The 14539-nt window shown below is 39.4% G+C and overlaps 1 protein-coding gene across 5 annotated transcripts in view; it reads right to left on the reverse strand.

The window, feature by feature from the left end:
• HOOK3 (hook microtubule tethering protein 3) overlaps nt 232-14539 on the reverse strand; it is an 88989-nt gene continuing 74681 nt past the window's right edge. For 4 of the 5 annotated variants that reach the window (XM_018041821.1, XM_018041820.1, XM_018041822.1 and 1 more), the window contains 4 exons: nt 13806-13910; nt 13015-13086; nt 9710-9846; nt 232-3300 (listed from right to left, as the gene is read on the reverse strand). In XM_018041821.1, the coding sequence (XP_017897310.1) occupies nt 3180-3300; nt 9710-9846; nt 13015-13086; nt 13806-13910 (435 nt within the window). In that variant the 3' untranslated portion in view covers nt 232-3179. Of the gene's footprint in view, nt 9847-13014; nt 13087-13805; nt 13911-14539 lie in introns of all 5 variants that reach the window. The other variant, XM_018041824.1, reaches the window with a different exon arrangement.

Genomic DNA, 14539 nt, shown 5'->3' on the forward strand with positions numbered 1-14539 from the left:
CTAGGTTTTTCTTTTATCCCTCAGAACTTTGGACAGTCAACTTACACACGTTATGTACCAGCCTAAATCAAAAGAGAACCCATCCTAGGTACTGCAAAAAAGTTCAAAGAACATTCCTGATATACAGTAAGTCAGTGGCATAATATTTAAATTGACAGGACATGAATACTATTAAGACAATTATTAAACATGTTTGTGTTGGGGTTTAAGAGAACAAAAAATAATCTAAGCTGAATTTTTATACAAGTCTTTATTTACAACTTGTTTAACAACTGTACACTTTTTGCAGCCTTGAAAACATTTTTGTACTTGAATGGGAAAATATAGTTTGACCAAATCTTAACTTTATTCTTCATATACATATACATATATTATATGCATACATATAAACATATACATATAATTAATACCATAACAAGTTGGCAGTCATAAAATTAAAATGAATAAGTGACATCAAAAGGAAATACAATATAAGATTTCAAAAAATTAAAAATCTGTCTTCTGGTGATTTCTTGGACTTCATGTTTTTGTGAGTTTGGTGAAAATTTCTCACTGAGGCTCTCTAACAAGCCATTTATCTCAGAGAAACAGTGAGAAAACTCACGAATCTAACAGAGTCAATGACTGGTAAACAGGTGTGACATTGCTTGGATGCATTTTTGTACGAGGTTGCTAAAACTTGTGAGGTGAAAAAGTTAGTCCTACATGGGTTTCCTTTTTGGATTACAATGACTCAGAAAGAAATTGTGAAATTACAAATTCAATAGTCAACCAGAAATAAGAACATACCTAGCAATATCCTTTTTGCAAAGGCGAAACTGCAAGTGGAAAACTACAATGTCAAATGTCAAACTAACAATTCATAGAACAATCAGTAATACTTAAGACATGAGTATAAGGCTATAGAGCTGGGACTGTAACCAATACAACGCCAACTCCAATGTACTAAAGTGTTTTCCAGCTCATCTGAAAAGTTTAAAAAATACTGTAGAAAAAAAAAAAAAGCCTCTTTCCATCCCCAAATCTTTGATAGAATTTGTTAATCAAAATAAAGCAAATTATTAAACTATTAGATATGTTTGAATTTTACCATTCATTACACAACCAAAAATTGGGTGCTATAAATGGTGGGGCAAATTTCAAACCACAAAATTGCAAAACAAGATTAAACTTGGAAATTATTCTTCTGAGCACAAAGCATTATGAATTACATATAATCTGTAAACAGCAAAGTTAGTGACAGCAATGGCATATTAGTGCATCTGAATTTTAATAACTATTAAAAAAACAAAAGACTACTATCAAAAAAAATTAAAAGGCCCCAAATCATTGATTGGCATTTGTGTACAGTCACTTCCTGTATTTATACTAGCATGTTCTTTCTTATTTCAAGCATCTTGAAAATTTCCCTTAACTAAGAATATGAGTCTCTGCAGAATATAGAGTTAAATTCTGCCACCAAAAAATAATAAACTCAAATCATGCCATTTACTCATCGTTACTTGAATAAGAATTTCTTTACAGTTGTTTGTAATTTGACACTACTGGATCAAGTCTGCAGCTTGATTAAAAAGACTGAAAAGGCAAAGGAAAGTATCTGACTTCCTGACAGTACAGTTTTCACTAAATACCAAGCTGACTCCAAAGAGTTACAATTAGTCTCTTCTATTCATTAAAAAAATTCAAAGATGCATTTGTATAGATCTGTTTAGTCATGCTAAGTGCTTTAGTAATAAGCCAAGGCAATTAATAAACCTTAAAAAAATGTTTCATTAACTAAGTCGCTGGAATAAAATCTGCTTCATACTTGATTCGTAATCTAAGTAGTTAAGAGCAAGAAACTAGGAAGAAGATCAAAGAAACTATTTAGATCTTGATATGCCTTTCAGGTGACAGATGATCAAAGGTGATTTTGGGGGCAGAAATGAAAAACTGTTGGCAAATCTCCTTAGATCTACATAGATGTAAAAGAAACAGAACAGAGATTTAAAAGTAACAGAACAGAGGACTATGATGTCTATCGACTTTTACTTGTAAATAAATAAGCATTCATCAGTTTCTGCTGGGTAAGTGTTAGAAACTATCATCAATTTTAAGAGACTGCTTAAAAAAGGGAAGAACCTGAAGATACTAAGTTATGATTTATGGAGTTATTTAATTATACCACTTAAAAAGTAAAGTGCTAAGAATCTGTTCAAAAAAATATATTGAAAACTCGTTTCAAAGAATGGGGTTTTGATTTTTCAAGGTCTTTAAAAAGGGCTGGTATTAATTTTTATATAAAAAAAATACCTTTCTTTAATGATGCCAGAAAAATCTATAAGTGTATCATAAGTTAACCGAACGTCTTTATTTCATCCTTATGCTCTCTTTGGGCACCAAATGTCAAAAGCGCCTTTTTCAATGACAGACGCATTCTGGATCTGTGCTGCCTGGTATGGTAACTGCTTTCCACGGGGGGCTTCTGATGAAACATGGCTGGGGGACTGGGGAACTGGATTCTTAATTTTACTTGAATTTAAATCAGCACATGTGGCTGTGAATTGGCTAGTGGACTGGACAATGCAGGTCTAGTATCTGCTCTTAACTAGATCATCAAGAAGCCAAAGGATGCTCAAGACATTTAGAAGGTGATTTATCCGTTCAACGTTCTGTCCCCATGTGTGAGAGTGACTGTGTTTAATTTTTTTACTCTGGGAGGATAAAAAGTGGCTCTCCTCTCACAAGTTAGAGTCTGGCCTTCTCTACTTGTGCTTCTGTCTTCCAGGTGACCTGCCTATGCCAAGCACATCAGCAGAACAGAGGGTAACATGGAAGAAAGCACTGCAGAAACTGTTCACACTCTAAAAGCCCTCCTCGCATCTAAACATCAGACAAAACTCTTAGGAGCATGTTCTTACCGAGCACATCTTCCTGTTCTTTGGCAGTAATCACTGTGTTAATGTTTATGTAACAACAAATATTTCAGTATGTTTTGACTATGATTTGAATACAAATATATTCAAGTACAAATGAAAAGAGTCCTGACTCCCCAAAACATCTCTCAACAGAAAAAGCGGAAAACTTTGCCATATTTGAACTTAAGAAAACGGCCAAGTTCATAAGGCATACGTCATAGTAAAACTAAGACCACTTTTGTAGCATCCTGCCAAGGTTGGTACCTGCTTTTTCCCATCACCTCACCCCCAGCGTTTTCCAGATTCTTGGACATCACCGCTCCTGGAGTCTGGCTTGCTTTCTCCTGTGTCTGAGTACATGCAATGATGAAGAAGCTGTGAACGTGGAGGAGAGTTTGCCAGTCTGTATTTTAGGAGACAGGTAAATGAAAGGGGAGAGCATCTTCTGATTAACCAGAAGACTGTTCATTTTTTATTAATGCAACTCCAGGAAACAAGGAGTTTACAGTGTGTCTGTATATGAGAGACCTTAGCTTTGTAAGTATTAACTTCATGAGTCTTATTAACATGACATATAAAGTATAATTAATGACTCGCAGCCACAACCCAGCTTCAGATAGAGTTCTAGACTCAGAACTTCAAATCAGACTTTAAACATTTCAGGAAGAGAGCACAGCCCATTTATTTGGGCTGTCTTGTACGGCTTCCTTAGTGAGTCTTCCAAAATAAGGAGAAGAACCCCGGTGGAAAAGATGTACATGGAAAATGCCACAGAAAGGTAGAAGGAAAATACTTATCTAATGTTAGTAAGTAAAGTGCTGTGACTCTTGCAGTAAAGTATAAATTATACACAAGTGAGTAGAAGTAGCAAATAATATTAAGACATTCAACTCTAATACTGACATATATAAAATACACACACTATATATATATTCTACATATATAGAATGTATATACAGTAATCACTGTCCACAGGCTGACAAATTACACCGAGAATAAACACGAGTCCCTTTTATAAGTTTTACAGTATCAAGGCTAATCTAATTATTTTCCTTTGTCAGTTCAGAGATCTCTAAAGCAATGATGACTGCTCAGAAGTCTCCCACATGCATTAAAGCCTCAGCATGCTTTGGTGAATTTCTTTTTCTCACTCTGAGCTTGAAACTTACTTATCCTTTTAAGCTCTGAGTTGATATAATTTAGGGTATTTGATAGCCCCATCGTCCTTACATTCCGAGGCTACCTACACACCTTCTCTGATGATTTCATCTTCAGACCCTGAACACCTAGTTCAGAGCCGGGCAGTCTGGTTACCAGGTATACAAAGGCTCTCCTTGAATACACACACATAGGAAGTCTACTCTTGCCTTCATTTTAAACAAGATTTTCTGCGGGGCCACTATGTGTAATTAAGGCAGACACAAAACTGAGTGTATGGTTTGTAAATCGCACACAGCAGCAGAGCCACGTTACTGCTAGGGAGCTGGTAGTGAGTTTCAGCCACCAGAGATGTCTCATCTCATCACACCATCCTATCTTCACAGTCTTAAAAGATCTATCTTAGATTGAGTAATGGGTTACCAGTTTCAAGATGAAAACTGATGCTTTCCTCTCCACTCACAAACATGTACAGTTAATCTATGCCCAGTGAGTGCCCACTGAAAGGAAGGACGATTAGAAAATAAATTATTTTTGTCTACTCTTTTTTAACAGAATGACCATGTAATAAAGTCAGATTTTATGTAAACTATTACTTTAGTATTACTATTCAGACCAAGTGTAGGCTGAATGGTGTCAGCACTTCCATCTTGTCTGGATGTTTGTTTATAATTAGGTCTTTTCTTCTTCCAATAATCGATCTACTCTCTAGGAATGGATCTGCCTTGGCAGCCTTAGATTACTTTCTCAGAGTTCTATGCAGTCTTACATGTAGCATTCAAATGCATCTCATAGGATATTAATGGAAAATGTTAGAAGGCAGAGAAGTACACAAGAGAGGCATAATTGCTGAAACAGAATTCTTGGGACACACTGACAGGCCGCAACTGCCAGACTCATATGCTTGCCATAATTAGGTTCGGGTCTCTTGTTTCTCAAACAATGTCCCTTCTCTATCATTTTAGGTTCAGTGTGAAGAATCCAAGTATATTTCAGGATAACATTAAATACAAATTTTAAAGCTTTTATATTTATAAATACATGGGAATTGGGTTGATAAAAGGCTGTTTTAAGACAAATTATTGGTACATATTTCTCAAGAACATAATCAGTGTCTGAAAAGAGATGGCGGTCATCACACCTGCCCTGTCCTTTACTTTATGAAAAAAGGGAGAAAAATTTTTGACCCTTCCATGATTTAGGGGAATGGGGAGGGGGAGCTGTGTCAGTAGCAAATTATTTTATGTTTTTTAGGCTTCTGAGAAATAAACATTATTTATTGCACAACTGAAGAACAGTAAAATTACCGTGCTTAAATTGGTCACTAAAACATTTTCAAAGTTTTCAACAGAATGATCATACACCAATTATTATTTAAATATGCTTTATAGAAAGTAAAAAACTGGATGACAGAGAACAGCCTCCCTCATATAAAAAGCATCATGATACAAAATATTCGAATCATTATAGTTACAAAGAATAAGCTCTGAAACTGCTTTCTCAACGTAGTGAGACTGGGCTGTACAGCTACTAAGATGAGCTGCCATTCTGACAGCTGGAACTAGGGGAACAGAGATGATCACTACAAAAAGGGAAAAAAATGGAAAAAGCACGCTAAAATAATTTTCAAAGATTCCGAGATCCCCTCTTAATTTTGTTCCTACCCTGTGGGGTACCACACAGACATCACTGCTGAGAAATGCACTTCATAGTTCCACAGCCATTTCTAGGCAGAGTCACTTTGTAATTTGAGGATAAAAAGTCAAAACGTGCGCCCACAGCTTAATGAACAGATAACAAAACTCATGTTGCTGTTTTGCTCTCAGCAAAAAAAGGAAAACACCAAACACTGTCCTCTCCCTTTAGGGTCACAGAAGTTCTTATCTAGGTGGCTCTGAACTAACGAGGTTTACAGTATCTGGGTTATGAGTGCTTTGTCAGATAAACCTCACGTGTTCCAACTGGGGAAAAGTTCTAATACTCCCGGAGTCTGAGATCTGGACCACTGGAGATTCAATGCAGGAAGTTAGGATATGTTCAAAAATTTAGAGTTTTGCTTCTAGACAATTCTTATATTGGGAAAAAGATTTTCAAACTTTTAACAGGGTGTTATCTTTAAAAGAAGAATGCTTGTCGGAGAGCAAGAGTCCAAAAAATATCTTCTATCATTAGATGTGAATAAATAAAACTGCAACTGAGGAGGAAGTGTGAGTAAAAGAATTCATAAATAAAAATGTCCCTCTCCTTCAACCTAAACCCCGCTTCCCTTCACATCGCTTACTGCCGCTTACTGCTGGTCTGTCCTTAACAGCACAGAGTCGCATGCCTTCCTGCCGCCTGCTGATGGAATGTGGGCGGATGCTTCTGAGTGGAAACATTTAGCTTAAATTTGTGCAGTTGAGCTGTTACTATACGGACAAAGCGCTTAAGACCTCAACAAAACAATAGCTGACAATATCATCCTTATTATAAAGAATCATCTCACTAGCCAGTTTTATCAAACAGAAATAATCCAATCCTGATTAGTGTTTAGAAAAGGAGACTTGGGACTACCCTGGTGGGCCAGTGGTTAAGACTCTCCTGCTCCCAATGCAGAGGACACGGGTTCGATCCATGGTCGGGAAACTAAGATCCCACATGCCATGTGGTATGGCCAAAAAAAAAAAAAAAGAAAGAAAATGGAGCCTTTGAGACTTCTTTTTTTCTTGGTTATTAGGTAATCAGACAAATACTAAAAAGATATGATGGAGTTTGTATGAGTTCTTGTAAGATATGTACAACTCTATTTTTTATTCTCTTTTAAAGATGCGGTAAATTGTAATATTTGCTGGATTTTCTCCCCCATTACAAACTTGTTAAATACACACTGCAGAATATAAAACTTAAGCTTTTGTGGTCTTTAATTATTAACTTTGTATTTTCTCACCCTGGTTAGAAGGAAAACAGAAAATAGTGTTTTTATTTAGAAGAATTCAGACCTGGGGTGACGCCTCGCCCCACCCTTAATGCAGTAACGCTGTGCTGACTCTGGTGCGTCAGGACCGGCTCCACTGCCCCAGAGCGCGCAGGCTTCAGGGAGCCACTGCACATGGGCATCCGTCCAGCACGGCCCAGCCCAGCTCCGCCCACCTAAGGCACCCAGTGTCTTGCAACCTGCAGAGAGACCGAGCGTTGGCAGACCTCCTGGAGATTAACAATCATCACTGAGGAAAGAGCAATTCATAAAACCCTGCCCAAAAGCTGGGCCAAGGAAAATAGGGTTCTTACTGGGACAGTGCAGTTTACTCCTGCTTTTCAAAAAACATCACAGAATGTTCAGAAATAAAATTCCTGCTATGGAATGAAAGCAATATGTTAAAACTTTAGGATACTATAAAGGTGAGTGAAGGTTATGAATGTAAACACCAAAATAATGGGATGCTCAAGAAAAATGGGACGAACATTTCCTTCCAGGAGCTTGGCTCTTTCCCATGTAGAGAAACAAATCTGGGTAAGCAGGTGGGTAGGAGGCCAGGACGGGGCTAGCAAACAGAGAATTAACATGACAACTCCTTATCTCATGGGATAGAATCCATGTAAGAAACAGCTCAGGGACTCTGGTTTTAGTCTATCTTATTCTGCAGGTGTATTTACCAGTTTTTTTTTTTTTTTTTTTACCAAGGTTAGTGTTCACGCCTTATTTTAAAACAGTTGGACCCATTCTCTAATTTGTAAAATGAGGGGATGGGAAGTGGTGGGGTGGGCGAGGCTGAACCATCTTAGATTTTAATCTTTTATTGTCAAAACAGTCTATGGGCTTGGGTCTGCCCAGCCTCCGGAAGCCCCAAGATGCACCTACTCACATGGTTCTGACCTTCACTGCCAAGTCCTCCCGCTTTTCTTCTTACCAGGTGCAGGCAGTCACACTGAGCTCAGACTTCTGTACTTAATGTAAAAAATTAGCTCAACGCATGGAGTCATTCCTGCACACTTTCTAATGCCTTTCTTTAGGTACAAGTTTCCGAGGACAAATGAAAACACCTAAAATAATTTTAGGTCCATTTTCTTAGAAAAAGGAAATAAGGATTTAAAATCAGACATCCAAATATAGTTTCTGAAAATTCTTAACTACATTTAGCTTGACTTAAAGTTACTCATTTATATTTAATATACAAAACTAAATGAAACCTGAACTTCCAAACAGCAAGTACAAGAAATACAATCTTCTTAATAGGTAACCTATCTAAAACCAAAACCAAACAAACAATCAACCTAATTTCAGCAAATTTTTGCTTTTAAAAAATGGGCTGTGGTGCAAAAGAAAGGCTGGAGGGGAATATATTTAATATAATTTGGGGCCAAATATGTAAGCCAATATGGAAAGCGAGCCAGAGACATTTCATGTTCAAATGAATGATATTTTGCATTTATAGCACCTTATACAGTCAAAGTGCTGCACAATCTCTGTTACTTGACAGCCATTCATCAATGTAAATAAACAGTTTATAATCTGTCAACAAATGTAAGCACTTTGGGGCAACCAAATACCCGAGAGAGAATCTGCTCAGCAGCAAATTCTTAGACTCGTCCACAGAATTAGGAAAGAGACCTGTCATAAACGTCACACACAGGAAGTCACTTACTGATCTTAACGACTGATATTAAGATGTTAAGTATTAGGAATTAGTAAGAAACAGAAGGGTCTATATTAAGGAATAAGTAAGACAAATGAGGTGCAAGTCAGCAAGGAAATTACCCCGAAGGTAAGGCTACCTGTGACTCGTAAGTATATAAAAAATAAATCATTTAGACGTGGAAGGTGGTTGAAATTCAGTGTTATCCCCATTGCTAGAATCTGATCCTCAGTTACTGTGGTATTCCAAAACAAGAAAAAAAAAATAAAGAATGTACTGCCTGATTTTTTTTCTTCTGTAACTTCTCCCAGAATAGCCTAACCAACACATTCACTTCTGCCAGCAAACAATATAGCAGGAAATAATGAAATTCTATTTATGTTTTAAAAATAGTTTCCAAATCTTCAGACAAATTTAATTTCCTATAAAACAATGTGAAAACTCATTTTTTCCCTCTAAATAATTCTCTCAGGTGCCTTGGGTGAGAGCTGATTAGCACCTCTGCCGATGTATTTATGTCTTTGCAAAAAGTGCACTTGCCAACCATTTTATATAGTAAATATGTAAGTTATTTGAAGTGCATTTGGAAAACAATTGAAAACACAGATTAATACATCATAAAAAGATTAATTCCCTTTAAACAAAGACATTCTTAGAAAGCATGGTAACACAGAGGCACGATAAAGAATATAAATTGTATATCAATTATTGGCAGAAAATCTAATTCATTACAAAGCCTACAACGTTGGGGAAAGGACATTTTCATACAAAGAAAAGTACTACACTAATATACAACACGTTTAATTGGGCATTTAAAAAGTTTTTGGCACATTAAAAGGAACTAACAGGACTACAAAATAAAGGACTGAGAAACTAAAGCATCATAGATACAGAAGAGAAAGTCCTCAAATGAGACACGACTAAATGGTAACATAAAATAGAGACGAAATACAAGCTGGCTGAATTTCCTGAAACGCCGTGACATGTAACAGAAGTGTGTTGAACGCGGGTGTTTTTATCCCAGCGGCGGGACTCGTCTACCTTGCGGTGGCCGGCTGGACGTGGCCCGGGTAAGACCTCCGCGTGCTGGTGGCCTGCCTCTGCCTCGCCAGGAATGACTGCCCCGACCCTGTGCTAGCAAGCCTGTCTTCAGCCGCCTTTTTGTGCAGAGTCATCCCCTACATCACAGGGAAAAGAAATCATCAGAAAACAGGGGAACACACTTTCACAGGGGAAAACGATCATGCAGAATTTGTTACGTGGGGTCAAAAGGCACAATTTAATCTGCAATTCTGTTCATTACAGATTAAGGTCTTAGACACATTTGAGTTCCAACAGTTAGGTACAAATCTTCCTGTGGAGAAATGAAGGCTGAATTTTCTGAATTTACAAATAATCCAGATGATAGATAATAAGAGATGGATCTTTGGAATTACATCACCCACACGAAATCATACACCCTTCCCTTTCAGATCAGATGTATAAAGTGATTTTCCAAGGCAGAAAAAGGGCAGTTGATTGGTAGCGGCTGATTCAGGTGGGGGGACGGAAATCACAGGGTTCAGGGAGAACTGAAGACCACACAGCACTTGTCCTTTGTGAAGGCGGAGAGTCACACCAGGTACAATACATACCACTGCGCTGCTTTCTTCCCAGGCAGACTTGCGTTCTCAAGTTAAGGGAAGCTCTTGACGGCCCCCGACAGAGGGCCCACTGAGCGCAGGGGGCTTTCCTGAGGACTGGAGAGGAGCCCACCCGCCGGGCCCAGGACCTCCGAACAGGAGGGAGGCAGGCTGCGGCCCTCTCTAAACTGGGATGAGGCAACAGTGAGCACTCTGAGCAGATGGGGAAAGACGGCTTCGGTGCTCATTGAATGAGCCGGAGAGAACCCTGGCCAGAGAAACGGGAGGAGCCGAGGGCGGCTGGCTCCTCTCGCCAGTGACTGCAGACAAGATGATGGGAGCAAGTGGACGCTGGCGACAAGGAGATGGAAGGACCAGGGCCAGAAGGAGAGGCAGAGAGACGCCCAGAGGAGCTGGGCAACCAGCACAGAAGACGAGATACACCTCCCATCACCGGTCAGCTCCATAGAAACAGGGGTCAGGGCTCAGCGTTTTAGGTAGGCCCAAGGACACAACATCCTCCATTTCCCCAATGAGAAAATCCAGGATGTGCTTTCCACTCAGTTTGAAACTAAACCATTTAAGGATCTGAAGAAAATGGACAAGTATCTATTGGCAATATTTAACCTATTGATTTGCCTAATATATTAATAACTATATTTTATTTAAAATATACCTTTTTTAAAAAAAAACTTTCATAATCGAAACAACTTATTCAACTTCTTGACACAATGTTTAAGATCTCAGGATCCATCACAAGACCATTCTCTGAGATACTTAATACCTGTCACCAGGTACTAAGCTACTCATCACCTTCATTTCCATTTCAGTTGTCTGAGATGCAGAACTTTCTGAATGTATTTATGAAGTTTTTATTGTTGTTGTTGCTTTAATCACTTAGTTACATCGACTCTTTGTGACTCCATGGACTGTAGCCCACCAGGCTCCTCTGTCCATGGAATTCTCTAGGCAAGAATACTAGAGTGGGCTGCCATTTCCTTCTCCAGGGGATCTTTCCGGCCCAGGGATTGAATCCTCGTCTCCTGCGCTGGCAGGTAGATTCTTTACCACTAAGCCACCAGGGGAGCCCTATGAAGCTTTCCCAGCTATCTTATCTGAACGTAACTTGTGAGATCCTACTGGGAGATATCCCTTCATTCTCTGTGGAGTTGAAAACTATCAATAGGATTCTTTTTTAATACCATATCGGAGTAAGTCAGTTTGGTTCCATAATATGCAAAGTCATAAAAATCAATCAGCTACATGAAATTACTAGCAAGGACTGAAGAACCGAGCTCCAAGGCTGCTGCTAACTAACCCTGACGGAGGACAGAGAGGAAATAGCACGGGTGGAGTCAGGACCAGTTCCCAGAGACCTCCCTTAAATACAGTTTTTTCTTGTTTTTTTTTACATTTTATTTTCAATTAATCTGTGTTAACAGTAGCGGTACCATAAACCCAGTAAGATTCCCTCTTTTCTTTTTTAAAATTGGGATAAAATCTTAAATATGTAGCTTTAACCAAGGCAAATAAATAAAAATGTGGACATGGCATAAAATTGTGTGAATTTCTGACAAAAGCTCAAATCACACTATTAGCAGACCTGGGACACTAACCTTTAAGACACAGTACCAACTGTAACTGTGAAATGGTATCATTCACAATTATAATTGTAAAATGGTATTGTGTTATGAACCCAACTACAGGGTCAAATGGATATGGGGGAAAGGAATCTGTCTCAGGCAACTAACCTCACATCTTAAAAAGGCAGAAGTAGTCGTGTTGGGAAGAAGAACAAGAAAAAGATGGGCTGCCCTGGTTGGCTCGGTGGTTAAGAATCCGCCTGTCAATGCAGGAGACATGGGCTCGATCCCTGGTCCGGGGAGACCCCACATGCTGCGGGGCAACTCAGCCCGTGTGCCACAACCGCTGAGTCTGTGCTCTAGAGCCCGGGAACGGCAACTGCTGAGCCCACGGGCCCTAGAGTCGGTGCTCCCAACAAGAGAAGCCACGGCAGTAAGAAGCCTGCACACCCCAACTACAGAGAGCCCCCCACCCCCCGCACTGCAGCTAGAGAAGAGCCCACACCGCAACAAAGACCCAACGCAGCCCGAAAGGAAATAATAAAGTTATTAACAAGAAGACGAAAAGGGTCTAGGAAAAAAAATGTTGAAGAAAAGTACAGCATTTGTCAAAATCCATAGCTCTTCATATCTGGAAAAATCTCACTGAAAGTCAAAATGCTGGTGAGCATTTATTTCCCCCTGCCATACGTACATTTTTTATGTGTTGGAAAATTCAATTTCAAAGCCTGCATTTGTTCAGGGTCCCACACTGAACATTTATCAAATCCTGTGAGACAATTAAACTATCTTTGTTATAAGAACCAGTCCTGCAAAGCCAGTGAAACAGTCCCACAAAAAAAACCTAGTCCATCTGTATTTAGGTATGACTGAAGTCACTATGCCCAAGGACAAATGGTTCTGAGAGAGAGAAATTTTTCCATCCTTCAGGACAGTGCCCACAGTGTTCTAACCCCGTTTATGGGGGGTTCTCGTATCTGCTGTCCGGCCCTAAGATCAGCGTTAGGGTTTTGTTAGTGTGTTAGGACGGCAATTACTTTTCAGATTCATTCGGTAGAAGGACTTCTACACTAAAGGGAGTATAACAAATAATACATATTCACTGAACTTTGCAAAGTGCTTTGATGTGTTATTTTCTTACCATGTTGTACCAGGCACTGACAATGTATTTCTCTTCCATCTCTCTTTGACTCTTTGTTTTCTCATATTCTTTCTAAAAAGCAAGCACATGTAAGCATGTAAACATGAAAAACATTCAACATTAGTAAAAACCTAGTTCATGCCCATCTAAATTCACGGGCACAGCTGTGCAGCTGGCCCTCTATATCCACAGGGTCCACATCCACAGAGTCAACCCACTCCAGGCCCAAAACAGTAAACACAGGGCTTCCCAGGTGGCTCAGTAGTAAAGAACCCTCTTGCTAAGGCAAGAGACACGGGTTCCATCCCTTGGTTGGGAAGATCCCCCTGGAGAAGGAAACGGCAACCCACTCCAGTGTTCTTGCCTGAGAGATTCCATGGACAGAGGAGCCTGGGGGGCTACAATCCATGAGGTCAGGGGCCACAAAGAGTTGGACACAACTTAGCGACTAAACAATGACAAAAGAAACAAAAAGCCATATATTCCAAAATAGAAAAAAACACAAAAAAATCCATAGCATTTACAGTGCATTAGGTATTACATTGCAGGCAGATTCGTTACTGCCTGAGCAACCAGGGAAGACCTTGCATAACTAATCTGGAGATGGTTTAGAGCACATGGATGATGCGCAGAGACTGTCTGCAAATAACCACATTCACTACTGTCTACAAGGGACTTACGCATCCACAGACTTTGGTAACTGTGCCTTACAGATGTGGAGACTGTACACAGCAAGGCTTCTAGAATCAAAATTAAAAAATCAAATGTCTTATCATATTATAGTAAACTACCTCCAATGAATGGAACTGCCGGTCCCGCTCCTGGAGCTGATTTTTAAGAGCTTGTATTTCTGGTGCTGCTCCTTGATTTTGTTTAGGATCTAAAGTACGGATAACCTGCAAAAAGGAATAAAAGAGAAAAACTTGAGTCTCAAATCTACAGTGTGTAACATCTACGGCAGCAGTTATTAAAAAAAAAAAAAAAAGATAAACATTATGAGAGTCCAAAACTATCTCATGAGGATACATTAAAGTTTGAATGTATGAAATGATGTTCTGTTGTTACAACTTTTAATTACAGAAAAATTTAAAATTAAGTGAAAGAGTCCATTACAAGAAGTAATTCTGGCTTAAAATTCATCAACCACAGTACAGTAGACACGACTAACGGCAGTCTTCCCCTTTCTGGTCCTCTGACTTGATTCAGGGGCCTCTGCCTCTGACCAGGTGTGTGAGCAGGGAGCAGGACTCGATGTCCACATGCTGGTCACTGTGACCGTCTCCTCTGCCAGAGGCTGGGGTTTGTACTTGGGCGGGGGACACAAGTCTAGCAGGGACACCTGCGGGCTTCCGGGAAGGGTCTTTTTTGTCCAACAGTTTTACTATCAAAACCAGTCAAGCCTGCAGAGAGATGATCAAGTCTACAGAACACTGGAAAGAGCAGGACAGCGAAACCGCATTTCCTTTACCACAGACTTCGCAGGCTCCCCTCCACTCTAGTGGCTACTTCTACTTTTCATAACATG

This window comes from Capra hircus, chromosome 27 (assembly GCF_001704415.2).
Source record: "Capra hircus breed San Clemente chromosome 27, ASM170441v1, whole genome shotgun sequence".
Classification (NCBI taxonomy): domain Eukaryota; kingdom Metazoa; phylum Chordata; class Mammalia; order Artiodactyla; family Bovidae; genus Capra; species Capra hircus.